Source organism: Cygnus atratus, chromosome 2 (genome assembly GCF_013377495.2).
Source record: "Cygnus atratus isolate AKBS03 ecotype Queensland, Australia chromosome 2, CAtr_DNAZoo_HiC_assembly, whole genome shotgun sequence".
NCBI classification, from domain to species: domain Eukaryota; kingdom Metazoa; phylum Chordata; class Aves; order Anseriformes; family Anatidae; genus Cygnus; species Cygnus atratus.
Window position 1 is genome coordinate 120,242,933 of NC_066363.1, and position 15,695 is coordinate 120,258,627.

At 42.3% G+C, this 15,695-nt stretch overlaps 1 protein-coding gene across 5 annotated transcripts; it reads right to left on the reverse strand.

Annotated features, from left to right (window-relative positions):
- Nucleotides 1–1,570: 1,570 nt before the first annotated feature.
- LOC118251204 (short-chain dehydrogenase/reductase family 16C member 6) lies at nt 1,571–15,015 on the reverse strand. 5 transcript variants are annotated; one of them, XR_004779703.2, is made up of 8 exons: nt 14,880–14,980; nt 11,662–12,005; nt 6,585–6,716; nt 5,483–5,582; nt 4,271–4,415; nt 3,872–3,997; nt 3,185–3,337; nt 1,571–2,358 (listed from the first exon to the last, which is right to left on the reverse strand). XR_004779703.2 is itself a non-coding variant. In XM_035553115.2 (8 exons), exons 2-7 carry the CDS (start codon nt 11,980–11,982, stop codon nt 3,244–3,246), a joined length of 918 nt encoding a protein of 305 aa, XP_035409008.1. In that variant the 5' UTR covers nt 11,983–12,005; nt 14,880–14,980; the 3' UTR covers nt 1,571–2,358; nt 3,200–3,243. The 5 variants fall into 5 exon arrangements, 4 of the variants coding, with proteins under 4 accessions (XP_035409008.1, XP_035409006.1, XP_035409009.1 ...); XM_035553115.2 differs by having other exon boundaries at nt 3,200–3,337; XM_035553113.1 differs by having other exon boundaries at nt 1,571–3,337; nt 14,880–15,015.
- Between the last annotated feature and the right edge of the window lie 680 nt (nt 15,016–15,695).

Genomic DNA, 15,695 nt, shown 5'->3' on the forward strand with positions numbered 1-15,695 from the left:
AAGACATCTGCTACCACAAGAATACGAGCTCATATGGAAAAGAAACAGCAGGTAACAAAACACTATGCCCTGGATTGTCTTTGAATCACTGTATCGATGACTGTCAAGCCAACCTTGCCATCCTAATCAACTTTGGGACCCAGTTATTGTGTTAGGGATTATTTAGCGTTCCAAGCAATGGTCATGAAACCAGTTATTCTGGTAAGAGCTGCCTGATGTGAAAGCAACTCTGCACTGTTGTCAGCCATGGTGCTGTCACAACTGAGATACTCTTTTGTGTTCTACCTTCTTGTCTGGGTCTCACAGAAATCCTTCTTTGAGGAGTTTTCTTGCTGGGTGCAGGAGGAAAGAGTACTTCTGGGCATCAGGAAAGTAATCAGAACCACTGTCATTGTGGAAGTCAGCCATCCGTGATCCTGAGAAGTTCATATGGTAGCAGAAGATCTCCACACTTGCCTCATATCTCCTCCTGAATCCAAGGGAGGCATTTGTGTTTCTTAACTTCCAGGGCACATCTCTACACGTCTGTCGTTCAATGGCAGTTGATGTGCTTAGTATTTACGGGAGATCAAACCATCAGCAGGATATGGTATTATCTTCCAGTCACAAAGTAATCATCACACAAGCTAGTACTCGTAATCCAGAAGACAAAGATCCTGTGTGATTTTGCAATATAGCTCTGTTTACTTCTTGCTACTATTCAAGCCTACGATGGGGATTGTCTCTTTCCAGAAAGACAGCACACACACAAGCTGTAGCCACCTGGATCACTATCACACAACATTCATCTCTTGCAGTTGCACAGGTAGATAATAGGGCCATTATGTTCTACTCCAGGACAAGCAGGGACAAGATCTTTCTTTTATGTCATCAAGCAGACTGAACTGATGAATCAGATCCCCTTTTCTAAAATGCAGACCTGGACTATGGTATGCCTTGAGAAGCAATTTACACCTACATCTACAGATCAAAGACTGTTTCTCAGTTTATCTTCTCTCAGGAACAATATCGCCTGAAGAAATTGCTTGTTAAAGAGACCAACAAGAGGGAAAAACACAAAAGTGCATTTTTTTTCTAGACACTTAAATCTTAATTGCTATCATGCAGCTGAAAGTTTCAGTTTCTGGACATGAATCTTGCTTCATTTGACCAATAATGTTTTACCACTGCCTCAGCTTCATTCTAGATGTCTCTTCCCTGCAGAATTCTTAAAGGCCTGTATCAGACTCTTCTTAGTGGTATCCAGTGAAAGGACAATAGGCAATGGGCACAAACTGGAAAAAAATCCATACAAGCATAATTTAATTAAAAAAGTGAGCATGGTTAAACATTGGAACAGATTGCCTGGAGAGGCTGTAAAACCTCCAGCCTTGGATATACTCAAAACCTGGCAGTACCGAACAACCTGCTCTAGTCAGCCTTGCTCTGAGTAGAGGTCCCTTCCAAGCCCAATGATTCTCTGAAGCAATAAAAGCTTTATGGAGATACACTTCTCATGCACATTACTAGGAAAGATCCTCCATATTTTTTAAGAGGTGAGGAGCCCACAAGAAGCACATACACCACACAGTTGTAGTAGTTGTTGACTTTATTACCAGCAAACAGTGCTATGTACATACATATGGGCACAACATAAGGCATATCTATTTTCTAATTAGTAACTTTAATTTCCTGAAGTGTACTGCAAAATGAGCAGAATTTCAGAGACAGAAAAGATACAGATCTGAAAGGACAGTTAAGACAAATCTTTTCTTCATCGGTCTGAATTCTACCTCACAATCTGTCATAACTGTAAGGCTATTTTTAACATGCTTGTTTGACCCATTGTTTCTTGCTCATCATTAACAAAATAGTTCTATGTAAACTTTTCTCAATCAGTAAACATCACTAAGTGTATAGCGAAAGGAAATGAAAGTAGCTTCTAGGCCATCATGGGACTTTTTTTATTTTTATAAAAGTCACCTTTTTCTTTATAATGTCTGCAATTAATTTCATACTAAAGAATTTTATAGTCTTAGTTTGTAGGTGTTGCCAATTGCCAATGGACTACTGTGACATGAGATGGGCTTAACCAGCATGTGCAGAAACGGCATACGTTTAAGGTATAATCTTTTTTCTTGTTTAGGATTTACCTAAAGTCATGGTGTTGTTCTCAGTTTTCTGGTGGTCATTGTCAGAAAGGGCAAGGCTTCCTCAGCCTACCAGAGGACAGTCCAAAGAGTAAAAGGAAAGTAAAACAAGTCACTGTAGGCACAAGGCAACCTTCTGCCCAATCCAGAGGAACAGAACATGATGCTGTTACTCAAGCTGGAGCTGTAGTGGTCCCATTGACTCCAGTTCCCTCAGCACCATTCCTTTCTGAAATAATCACAGGAGAAGCCCTGATTATACCATGCAATACCTTTGCTTTTAGTAGCTTGATGTTCTTCTTGGCAAGATGTTTGATAGCCCATCTAGACTGTTAGTCTTATAAGTGTACTCCACTTAGGAGGCAAAAAGTTAAAATTGTTCCTAAAATATTGCACTTAAAAGGTATGCAGAATTCTACTACAAAGTTGCAGGCATAGTGTTAGCTTTTAAAATAAATTACACAAAAATTCAATTAGCAGCACAAATGTCATTTACATTCATTCCTTCCTCCCCCCCCCCAAGACATGCATAGTCATCTGTGAACCCTGAGATCACCAACCCCCCCCAAACTGATACATTACATTCATTTTGCACCAACAGAGCACATTTTCATTGCATAAAACTTCCATTTGTATAAACTTGAATCTGTTGGTTCAGGAAACTCTTGAGTTCCTCAGTTTACCAAGGAATGGTAATGGCACTGGCAGTACAGCCCCTCCTCACGGTCCAGTGAATGACACTGAGAGGTCGGGTCGGGTCCATTAGAGGCTCTCCTGGCTCCCAGCCAATCACAAGATTTCTTGGTCCCATCTCCCCCCCAAAAATGTCGATTATTAATTTGTGAAGCAGAATGGTATTTAAGGCATTATAATAGACCACCAAGGGAACCTATTTCAATTAATCTATTTCCATAATGAGGCAAAAAGGAAACAGTTCATTGGATAAAAAGTTCAGATGAAAACGGTTAAAAGCTAATTAAAAAGCAATTTTCTTAAAAAAATGTTACTAACTAGAAGTGAGGCACCTTAAGTTCACAGTTGCTACAGAAGCAGACCTTTCCTACCACCACCTTTAAAAAGCTCTGCTTTTGCATTGCTGAATTTTGTCATATTTTCAGTCCTTCTTCCCTTGACCTTTGAAGTTATCCATTAACTTGTAGGCCCCAGCAAATTCCGCAAGGAGAACAGAGATTTTCACTGGCAGGATGCTGTAAGTCAGAGGAGTAGGAGAAGCAGAGACAAACCAAAACAGAGTTCAGAGGAGTTGTGCAGTTTTATCACAGAAATCATTTCACCTGGCTAATACTAGCCAAGAAAGCTACTATAGTTTCCAGAATACAGTACCACTGGTCCTCTCAAAATACTGATTACACTCATTTGGCTGCCTTCGTTGTTACCAGAGATCAACTTCCTGGCTCTTGCAAGCCAGGCTGGAAGCGCTCTATTGCTGGGGCAAGAAATGCCAGCGGGACACTTCCTGAGGGCAGGCCCAGCCTCTAAAGCCTGCAGTGACACCACACCCCAGTGGAGCGAGCAAGCCAGTTAGACATTTCTGACATTGTTCTGTGGTCCAAGGGTAGAACAAATCCCTAGAAACTAAATTCAGAAAAAAAGCCTCCAGAAATGTGGAGAACTTAATGAGAATACGTATCAGCAAGTAGAAGCCTAGTTTGCATTTTTAGTCAGAAGTTTTCAGTCTGGCCAGAAAAAGAGAGAGGAAAATAAGAAAGGATATGACTTACTTTTTCAAAGCAAAGAAAACATACAGACTGCGTGGTAGGAACAAAATTTCTTGGTCTTGTCGAATAGCAGTCATTATCTTTTCAGCCACATACTCTGGCTCTAGAACAGGAAGCAGACGTGACCACCTGAAAGAGAAGGTGTTTTCTTATAACAAATTTCTTTGGATTCACAAAGACGACAAATGGATTACATTTCATGTTTCAGCTAAAATGAACAGTGAAGTACCAAGAGCTTTGTCACTTAGGTTGCCCAGTCACTGAACAGCATTTTAGCTGTGTGAGGCCCTAAAGATAATAAAAGCAGAGCAAAGTCTAGCTTGTAAGAACCATAAAGGAAACATGAGCACGCAGCATGCATAATGTGGAAGCTGCATAAAGACTTTACAACAGCTTACTCACTTGGTCTCAGCGCCATCAAACATTCCTGTGCTTATGAAATAAGGACACACAGTTGTAGTTTTAATACCAGTCTTCCCCAGACTTCTCATCTCTACATCAACAGACTCTGCAAAACCAACTGCTGCAAATTTACTTGCACAGTAATCTGTAAAATAAAACAGTAATTGCAATTAAACATTTTAACTTCTTAATTAAACCTTACTAAACAGGTTCAGTGAGTCCTACCACTGAACACGGTCACAGGAGCAGTAACAGTATTTGACAGAATGAGGACAAAACTATTCAGTTTTTATGGTGTGCAACACCAGCACTACATTATAAAAACTATAAACACACCACCACCAGAAAATTACTGTCCGATAATAACACTTTACAAGGGAGTAGGAAGCATTTCCATACGTTATTAATAAAACTTGTTTGATGTGATTCACTCTTACTTTCCTTCTCCTAAGTTCACTGTTGTAGATGGGAAACTGTCTGCCAATCACCTCTCTGTCACCTTCCTGTTTGACAATGAACAACTGCAGATTAAATTATCTTTTTGTACCAGGCCTTATCATCGAATCCATGAACTAGCTTTTTAAGCAAACTCAAGCTTTCAAAACTCTCTAATGTGGTTGCATTGAGCTAATTGAGCTTGCATCTCAATTTGTCTTCATTATCACTGCCTTGAAGCTAGATTTCTTTTACTGCTATGCCACTTATTTCATTTTCCTCCTCGCTTTGCAGGCATTTTCCAGGAATTCCTTCTGAATTTGCCCTGATCTCAACACTTTCACTGTGCAGATTTTCTTGAATGAGTGGCAGAGAGAATGCAAAATGAGATATCACACATCTACCACTGTACCACATTTGGATTTAGTAGGTTTGAGATAAGGAAGCCTATACAGGACCCTGCTTAGCTTGAGAACACATCTGCAAAAGAAGTGGCCTCCTCCCCACAAAATACCTGTAGGTTAACTTTGGAAACTGAGAACCACAGCGTTTGTTGTTTAAGTTCTATATGAAGCTTCTAGATCCTCTTATTGCCTTGTCAGTGTTTCACAGCACTGCTGAGCATCTGGAAAACTTTTTGAAGGAATGCTCTATTTAAGGTCAGCTGATTTGAAAGTATCACTATTTGCTTTACCTATACACAAAGACTCAGGAACTCAGAGTTAGGACTTTAAACCACACTAATTGTCTAAATGAACGTTAGCTTCAATACACTACCTGCAAGACGATTGACTCCAATCAGTCCCGCTGAGCTTGCGATGCTAACCAAATGTCCATGGTTAGAGGCTATCATTGCTGGGAGGAAGGCTTTGCAAGTCTGCAACGTAAGTCAGAGTTCCAGTGAAACATTTTAGCAAGTAAGCTCCCTGCTATAATATTTTGAGGATTTTATTTATAGGGAAATTCTGCCTGTACTTTAAGTAAGGTGTCTCCTCCCCATCCTCCATTATACAAGTGGGGAAAGAAAACAGGAATTTTGTTTGAACTCTAACCTAAGCTGGGACCTTGCAGGTCCTACCAGTACTGTTTTCTCTTCAACGCTAAAGACAGATGCTAACCTGCTGAAAGGTAAAAACACAGCTTCAGCTAGCTGTTGTTTTTTTTAAACCGCAAAACTCAGTACTATATTGTTTCAAATGGACATTAAGCCCTCGCTACAAACTTTATAAACCAGCAAAAATTTAAATTTCATGTCTTCCTTCCATTAAATTTACTTAATCTTTGTGATTAAGTTTAAGTATGAAGAAGCTGAAGCATGTTTTAATATCCTGTTTGCAATTCTTTAATGGTAAAAACACTATATAGTGATCATTCTTCCCTGAAAGAAAGAAAATTAAATTATTCATTTTGGACAAAAGCCCCACTTACTTAGTATAAGAGCATCATCTGAACATGTGGTATTTCTTACTAAAACTATCATAACCACAAAGTAACTAGAACAATAACAGAATTGAGCTGTTCTGTTACTAGAGCAGCAACCTCTAGGCGGGGCCTGCTTCACATCAATGAATATTGAGGGATATAGCATCTGACTAGCCTCAGAACTTAGCAGATGGCAACCTTCAGTTCTTAAGAGCATTTGTAAATGCTAAGCAGTTTTGCTTCCACCTACCTACCCAGAAGTTCCCAAAGGATCTATTCTCCCACCTTTTTTTAAAATCTCACAGACTGCAAGGCATAGAAAATAATTTCTTGCATTATTTTTACTGAACTGATGGGATCTCTATACCCTTGCATATTTTACTCAATTCCAAAAGGCAAAATTAAAACTGTAAACATGTTAAGATATTTTAATATGTATATATAAGGAGAGCATTACCCAAAAGTGTGCCATTATGTTCACTTGCATAGTTTTTTCCACAAGCGAATCTGGAGACTCGATAAACCTCTTCCCAGTTACAATACCAGCATTGTTGACTAGGATGCTAACGTCACCAACTTCTTTTTTAACCTAAAACAAAAGCCTTAAGATTATTATGCAACAAATAAAGCATAACAAAAAATATTGATATATAAAAATAAGAAATAGAAGCGTTGCACATCTCAACCAAGGTGAACATATTACGCTTGTTACAGATCCAAATACCTCGTGTTCTTGCATGTTCTCACCTGTTTGGAGCTGATCTCACCACTGGACTTCGCTTGGAGCCCAGCAGTCCCAACAGCTCCAAGCGTGCCTCTGCCTTCAGTACCTACAGTTCTTGCTACAACTGTTCCAGCAAGCCCCTACTGCAGAGACCTTTACTAATACAAGTATTTTGCTACATTAATCCAGTCTTAAAACCAATGAATGATTCTGTATTAAGGGCCATTTCTATGCCACGCTGTGAGGCACAGTACATAAATTCTCACGCTAGGTGAGCTAGCAACTACTTAATAGCATCTTCGTATTTTGGGCATTTCAAGATTCCCAAAGCTGTTTTCCACAGGTTCCACATCTTCTGACTGCAATTGTTAGACACTAGCAAGCACTACACAGCAGTTTCTCCATTAGTGGTAGCTTCGTGTGTATGCCACAAGAGCTATCCTATTAAACCAGACCTCCCAGCACCATTCTGGAGGAGCAGATGGAGTTCTCTACCTCACTATGTTAGGGTTAGAATGAGCAGTCGCTTTTGATCATAAATATTCCACATATGTATAAGCAGTGAGAAAAACAGCTTAGAAAACTAATTTCTACCTTACGACCCATCTCCTTTATTTAAATATCTTGATTACTTCAAGCAACTTTATGGGTCAGGAATTTAAAAGTGTTTTTTTTTTTTTTTAAAAAGTTGATTTTCCATGAAGGCAGCCTGAAAGAACACCAGAGTTGCAGTGATATTAGTTCTCATAGTAACACAAGAAGGGAGACAGTCCTGGGAAGGACACTAGTTTACTACAGAAGTTATACAAAAGCTTTAGGGATTTGGTATTTTATCTTCCTTATAAAAGGAAGCTTTTATTCAGGCATCTGCAGTTTAGGTGAGGGAGTGAAAAACCACATGCATTCACAGAATGCAAAAGCCTTAGGAGCCTTCGGGGGCAGGGCATGGTGCAGAGGCTTTGTTTCTAATATATTTGCTTTGATTCTAACACCGAGCCAGAATCCTTTTGAAATGGTTCCAGAAAATAAGTTGGCTAAACAGTAACCTCTGTGCATGTAGTTCAGTAAGAGGAAGCACAGTTCTCATTTTAGCTCCAGAATGAGAGCTTCCAAGAATAGACTCACCTGACAGGACAACCATAGGCAGCTGATAAAAATCAAGATATTGCACCGGTTTTCACAGAAGGAGAATTAAAGTTTTCAATACAGTTCATTAATCCGAGCTACCCAGGAAATAGGAAGTGAGTTCACTATTCTGGTTGAATTTGCAACTTCAAGTGCTAAAACAGGTGCTGATGAGTAGCTTTGGGAAACTATGCTCTTATGCCCTCTAGCCACCCAGTTCCAGATCACAGGAAATTCATTTCGTAATGGTATCTCATATCCTACATAAATACAGTGACTGAGCAGACCAGAGGGGTAGGGTAACCTGTATAACAGTAAAGAATTGAGTTCACCATTTATTCTCTTAATTTCCCTGTCTTCCTTAAACTCGTTCCAACTTCTCCATGTTTGTTAAACCAGTAAGCATTATTAAAAATAAAGGAAGTAGCCTCAGTAGGATTATATAGAATAGCCTTGATATAGCTCCCTAAGCCAGAGCCCCTCTCCACCTCGGCCATTCCCCCTCAAAGTGCTGTCATATAACAATTAAAATATTCCTGAAGCAGTGCCACATGATCTTTGCAGTCAGCCTTAGACAAGTTGATCCAGTCACCAACGTATGCACTCCTCATTACAAGCCAAAAAAAAAATAGTCTGAGTTCAGAGACAGACAGTAATCATTAGTAAGTGATGCTGCAGTACAGACTGCTGCCTCAGGTCAGAGGATCTTAGCAAACCTGGGAGCATGGACCCATACCCTAGGGGCTACCCCCCGGGAAAATAAATACTCGAATAGACAGTCATGCTGTTTCTGGGTGCACAGGCACGGACAGGGGTGATGGATGCGGTGCATACAGTTTATAACTTGGAGCTTGAGGCATTCGGGTTAGGAGGAGATGAAAACACTGTCATACGGCAGCAAATAAGAACAGCCTTGATCACCCAATTCTAGCTAGAGGCAAAAACCTGAGCAGCCTCTTCCTTTACTCATGTTTAGAGATGGCTGTCTCTACCAAGCTTTCCAAAATACATTCACACTTTAGAGAGAATTCAAAGCAGACCCGAGTGCCTTCACGCAACCCAGACAAACGCTTCCAGCTTCACAACACCTTTGGTCACGCTGCTTCCCTGCTAACCAGATGTGGCAGCTCCTTGCTCAAACAACTGGCTGTTTTGATCCCCTTCCCCTCTCAGCTATCCCTGTGCACGACAGAGAGCCAAGGCGCTCACACCAGGCTTCGTCATTCTGCTTTCAGGCCAGAACAGAAGACCTTCACTGAATGGCTTAGTGGGGCAGGGAACGTCAGCCTTCCAGAACTGTAAACCTCTCCATTATGCAGAGCAGGAAAGCATGTTCTGGGTGTTTGTTTTAAGCCTAGGTAAGCTAAGCATTATGCAAACAGCTGATCTGGTTAAGCATCTTTTTCAAGCATAAGCGCTATTTCCTGTTTGTTTCTGCATTTACATGTACTCTGTGTGTGTGGAAATTTGGTAGTGACTAATTCCCATGAATCACAAACAGCATCCCGAAGTATCTGCTTTCTATGAAGGGAGGTGCCCCCTCACCACCCCCGGCTGCCTCCAAACTTTGGAAGAAAGCACTGGGCGTTTTATAGGCAACATGAAATATCACCAGGAAGTGTGCTTCTGCTGTGCAAAACAGCAACAGCAAGGAAAGTTCTTCGAAAAGTGGAAAACGGGCTGCGAACTGTCATGTTGACAAACAAGCAACAAAAAACAGCACACGAGCAAGCCCGTAACGTGCAAGAGACCCTGGAAGTGAATGTGACCCCAAATGCAATCTTGCACTATGATACCAAAAAAGCTTCTGCTTCCTCATAAATTCAAAGCCCCCTGTGCTTAAAGGCCAGCCAAACTCTGGGGAAGGAAGAGGAGTAAATCAGAGAAGGCCACATTCCTTTTAGGGCTGGTAGGACTTCTGCAACAGGGATGTTATGAACACATCTCAAGGCATAGCTCTTGACAGCCAAAAGCTGCCTGTCATACTGTTGGTACAGGACAGCAACAAGGACACCGCATACCCAGCATTTTTGGTTTGCTTCCTACTGAAATGACTGGTCTTTTTGGTCTCTGTGTGACTGATGAAGTACCCAAAGCAGGTAGTTAAGGATCATTTACATTTCATTTTGGCTTTAAAATAACTGAAATTATTGCGCCATGCAAAGCAGTATCCGATCATATCGGTGTGAACTGAATTCACTATGGTCTTGTACCTCCCCAAGTTATTGTGCGTAGCTGAATCACAGGAGAAGCAGCCCTGGAGCAGTCCTGCCTCATTTTGCAAAGAGGGAGGCAGCACTCTGAGCCAAGACCTACTATACAGCAGTAAATAAGCAGCATTAATCAGTGTTTGATGCTGCTATGGTCTTATTGTTGCTAAGAAGACAAGAAGGCTTTCAGGGTGGTTCTGTAACAGCTGTCAGCAAAACATAATGCATCTGAAATAACCGTGGTAGTGTGTTCTCTTCTCTGTGGATCAGCTGCTAGTGAACTGCTGACATAGTAGTGTAAAGAGAGGATTCATGCATGGACCGGTTACAGACCCCTTTTACCACCTCTTCACTCCTGTTTCCCTCTGTTTTTATCATCCTTAACCCACGCCACATCCTCTGTGCTCAGCCAGAAGGGTTCTGCTGCTGCTCATCCTCAAGAGATGGAAGCGTCAGATCAGGTCTCATCTTCTTCATTTCCAGTGCTCTGCAAACTACAATACTCCCTCCTCCTCTCCCAGCTCAGCCAGGAACAGTTACAGGCATGTGGTGAAACGTGCAACCACTCTGCAGGGATGGAGGATGTGCACCTCAGCCAGCAGGCAATTGGCATTACCACAATCCAAGAACAATGGTATGAGCCCCGAGTAAGCTGCAAGTCAATTTACAAGCTTTACTTATCAGAGAGCTTGTTCTACGGTCATTTCCAGATAGAAGAAACACAGAAGGCTAGAGCTTCTTAAGCAGTACTTTAGGGGACAAAATAGGAACATTATTTCAGCCAACAGATGTTCCTGAAGACAGCTGAACTTTTTTTTTTTTTTAAGAATTCATCCTCAGGCAAACACTCAGTGTGGAAATTTTCTAGTCCAACAGTTAAGTTTAGCAACGTCTTAAGCAAATGAGAACAGGTTGTTATAATGGAAACTGTTAAGCAATTTTAGCTTTTGGCATTTCTGCTAGTCCTGCCCAAGATATCTATCCACATGCTATATTTACAAAGCTCTTTAGAAAGGAAAATATTGAAGCCTTTGAGATATATTTATTAAATCTGTTCAAGTGCATTTGCAAAAATCTACTCGCAGCCAGGAAGTTCGTCTGAATTTGCTTAAGTCATTAATCCTTTGTACAAGGTATGGTCTTTAGGGTTAACTTTTTGGAAAAGATTACCACAACATGACATACTGCTTTAGCTTCAATAAGCTGACTTTCTGTATTTGCCAGTAAGTGCTTGCTAAGTAACTGCATGAATATGAAGCCACTCAGCTGAAGTTAGTTATTGAAAGAACCAGCTTCTTTTTTATTTTTAAAAGAACAAAAGGTATACAACCCTAAAGAAAATAATCAGTATTCTTAGAATACGTAGCACATGCGATAATCAAATGAATTAACTTTAATCTCCTGCTTTGAAATGGCTAAAACTTTTATCGCAAACGCTTTGGAATGATGTCAGAGGCACAAATGAGATACTTTACCTGATCTGCTACTCGGTAGACTTCCTGCCTTTTGCTGCAGTCACAGATGTAAGCATGTACTTTCACTGCTCCATTTTCTCCAGCCAGTCTGCTCGTTTCGTGGAGCCCCTCTTGATTAATGTCCCAAAGAACCAGCGTGGCTCCAAGTTTGGCAAATTTTAAGGATAAGAGTCTTCCAATTCCACTTCCTGCTCCTGTTATTAATACTATTTCACCACTAACGCTCTTCTTACGTTTCGGCACAAACAAAAACACCAGTGACTCCAACATGTAGTAAGTCGTAAGTCCAAGGACTTTGAGCATCTCCAGGAAGAAATTCATCTTGAGGCTCTTTCTTCAGATACCTGATAAAAGACAAGGTTTACTAGATAAATCAGCTATAAAGAGACCATGTAAACATTAATCTTGCAGAACTGAAAAGCGTTTTCCAATTAATTCTAACTATTTTTGAAACAGCACTCAGAAGCAGGCTAGCAAGTACATAGGCTTACAGCTGCATGTCTGACCCATTTATCCTGTTTCCATTTTATTTCCAGGACATTTTACTCCTCCAGAATGGAGGACAAAATTGATTTACCGTTTGGAAGAGACAGGGAATACCTGCTTTAGAAGTTCCCCACCCCTCACCAACACGAGTTCCAACTCTGCTCCCAAAGACTGTAGGCATCTTAATAAAATAGCAACAGTTGCCCCTTTAGCATTTGAAGCAGAAATGCATGGCGATTACAAATCAAAACTTGTAGCTTGATCAAATTGCTTGAGTGCTGAAAACCTACTATTTCAGGTCAGGATTTTTTTTTTTTTTTAAGACCATGGCTTTTTGTGCTTGTAGGTACCCCTTGTTGTCAAGCAGCCGTGCAAATGAAGGTACAGTCTCAACTGTGCTGAAGAACTACTAGCATAGGAAGCTTCTGAATACAGAAGATTTGTAAGTCTTCTTACCAGTACTATTATTTAATAGTACTATAATTACCAGTACTATCATTATTGTTCAAGTGCAAAAAGCAGGCTCTCCTCAAAGTGTTTTACTTAGGAACGCACTCTAAAGCTGTTGACTTTCTTCTCCTCACATGAAGGAAGATGTCATGGGCTTGAATCACATCATCTCAGGTATGTGTTTACCTGCACACTCCATACTCATCACAGCAACTCTCACAATGAGCAGGCATTTAAGTCCTTGAAAGACCACTACTCATTCCCTAGTGTATGAATTCTATGCAAGAAAAATACCCTTGGTCTAGGCAGGTTTTTATCTCTAGTTACAGCACAAAGGATTAAATATCTTCCTTCTGAGCTAAAGGTAGAGCATGCTGGTGCTTACACTTCAACCTTTAGCACTACATGCCTGATTTGTTCACATCTTAGTTAACACTGGTATCTATGTACATAGATAGTCATGTTTGACAATTGCCAAAAGATAAGTTACTTAGGTCTCGGCTACATTTAATGAACTTTGCTCAGAGTAGCATTTGGATGTACATGTTGTCATGAGTCTCAAGTTTTGGTGCATGGGAAACAACTCCATTCCTGCAGAGGGACAGACATCTTCAAGGACAGAGCAAGTTAGTTCAGAAAACTTTATAGCACAAGCATTAGGACATCTTAAAGCTATTCCAGTAACAGGAAGAAAAAATTGCCAAAACCATGGTGGGTAGGGAGACAAGTTCCTCTTTTGCAGATTTGTCAAAGGGTAAATGTTTTCTGTTCTTAGTTCCCTTTAAAATGGTACAGAGCACTTGCAGAGGTTCTAGCGTGGGGAAAAAAAAAAAAAAAAAAGACAGGAAAACTGATTCTGGTATTACAGCACAATAATGTTTTCCTAGAGAAAATAGTGACGTTTCCTGAAGTAGACTCTCACAGCTGCAGAACTACAGATATATGCAAAGCTAGGGTTATATGGGAAAATTGTTATTAAACTTCATGTGCATAAAAAAACAGCAAGTATCTAGAAACTCGAGTTCTTTGCTGGGCCTAAAACAGAAGCAATAAGTCTTCACAGTAGATACAGTTGCTGAGGTTAACTTCATCGCACTAACTTAAAGCAACGAATGTAACACGCTCCCTTTGCATGAAAGGAAACTGGCATCTCTGGAACAGATACCAGTGTTACAGGGACCACAATACAGTTCTTAATCCCTAGGAAGAGGCAATGGAGGCAGCTGCCTTCAGAGCAAAATATATGGTTTGATCTCAAACCAGTTTGCAACGTGTGTCAGTAGTTTATTACAATAATCAGGTATTAGGCCTGCATGGGACAGAGGCACACCAGAGCTCGGGGAAGTGCTTCCTTTCTCAGCGAAGTGGACTTGTTTTAGGCTTACAGGCTGTTAGATTACCCACTCCAGACCCCTCACAAGAGGCTTAATTCCCAGTGAAGTGCCTCACCTGGGCAAACTCTGGCTGGACCATGAGTGCCCTGTTCTTGCTGGCTCACTGCATGGGTGCTGCCCATTTCCCCCAGTACATAACCAGGAGCCCCCAGGGGCACGGCCACCCTTCCCGGCACACTTGGCCGATGTGGGCTCCCCAGCTGAGGTGAACAGGGAGCGGCTCACAGGTGAGCAAACCGAGGGTACCTTTGGCACACATGCCAACATCAAACCAACGGATCCATACCACAGCCCTTCTGACACCACACATTGCTTTTAGCATGTCAGCATGTCACTGAGATAAGTGCGGAAAACTTTTGCATAGTGGCAAAGAGCAAAGGTCCCCCAGCAGCTTACCAGTGTGATTTCTTTGCAGCTACAGACAGTTTCACCAGCACAGGCTTGGTGCTGATTCTCCCTGCTGAGCAGCTCCCAGAGACCACCAGGACAGAGCTGAGGCCCCTGTACGAAGCCATAACACCCCCCTGCTAGGGAAAGAGCCCAAAAGCCGATCCTTTAACCCCACGGACAGCGGGGAGCGAGCACGAACCCACCCCCTGCCCCCGGAGGGCTGCAGCCCCCTGCACGCAGCAGCCCTATAAACCAAGGCAGGCCGAGGACCCCTAGCACACCGACACGCGGACACCACACCACCCTACAGACACCACACCTCCCTATAGACACTATCCGTCCTACAGACACCATCCCATCCCACCCCACCCCACAGACACCACACCGCCCCGACCCACCCCAGCGCCCCCTCTCCAGGAGGAGGCAGCGCGCCCTCAGCCCTGGGGGCGGCGCAGGGCACAGGTCCCCCGGTCCCCCCGTCCCGCAGCACCCCGGTACCTGGCCGGCCGGGCTGCAGGGGAGGAAGGCCGAGACCCGCCGAGGAGCACAAGCGAGCGGGGCAGAGCGGGCCGGCCCCGCCTTTATGCCGCCCGCCCGCCCGCCCCGGCGCGGGGCTCACCGGATGCCCGGGGGCGGAGCGGGGCGGGCCCCGGCCTTCCCCGGCCGGGCTTTGGGTTTAGTTTGTGCTCGCCCTCAGGTGCAAGGGCTGTGATACCGGGAAGCACTGGGCAGCCTCAGCTTCAGAGAGAGTCCGTGCGAGCAGAGGATGCTCGGTTCCGCCGGAAAATATACGACTGACGGCGTTTCTTTGCCGCTTAGAACCTTTATATCCCCCCTTTCCAAACTGGCATGTTTGTGTTGCTGTTACCCCTTTGTACTAAATACTAAATACTTTTCTTCCTTCCACAACGCCTTCTCTACAAAATATTGCTGAAAGCGGTCAATTCTTTTCCTTCATGTATACGGTGTGGGGTCAGAGTCTAGGCTCTGTGTAGAACCTGCTGCACCCTCCGGAGCTGCTCGCTGAAGAGAAACTAACTGCTGAGTTAGGATATCTTAGTGGGAGTTAATGTCTTCTTGTAATAATATAGCACATCCAGGGGGCTGATGATAGCCAAAAGGTAACATCAATGAAATTTGGTTTTGGCTGCTGCTTTCCTTTGTGGATTGTATTGTTTGCAGTGGTTTGTTTAAAACAAGGAAATGTGAAAAGCCATTCATATTCAAAAAGGTTTAAATAAAATACGTGTTTTGTAGTTATACTTGCAAATTAATAATGTTTAACACAGGGACCGACCTTATGATCAGAGTAGG

Bases quoted from the DNA above. Each gene is read 5' to 3' on its own strand.
- LOC118251204 (XM_035553113.1), bottom strand. From the start codon at position 11,982: ATGAATTTCTTCCTGGAGATGCTCAAAGTCCTTGGACTTACGACTTAC. The intron at 6,717-11,661 runs GTAAAGTATCTC...CTTTTGTTTTAG, and splicing joins TCTACCGAGTAGCAGATCAG to GTTAAAAAAGAAGTTGGTGA. The intron at 4,416-5,482 runs GTAGTGTATTGA...TTTATTTTACAG, and splicing joins TGGAGTCAATCGTCTTGCAG to ATTACTGTGCAAGTAAATTT.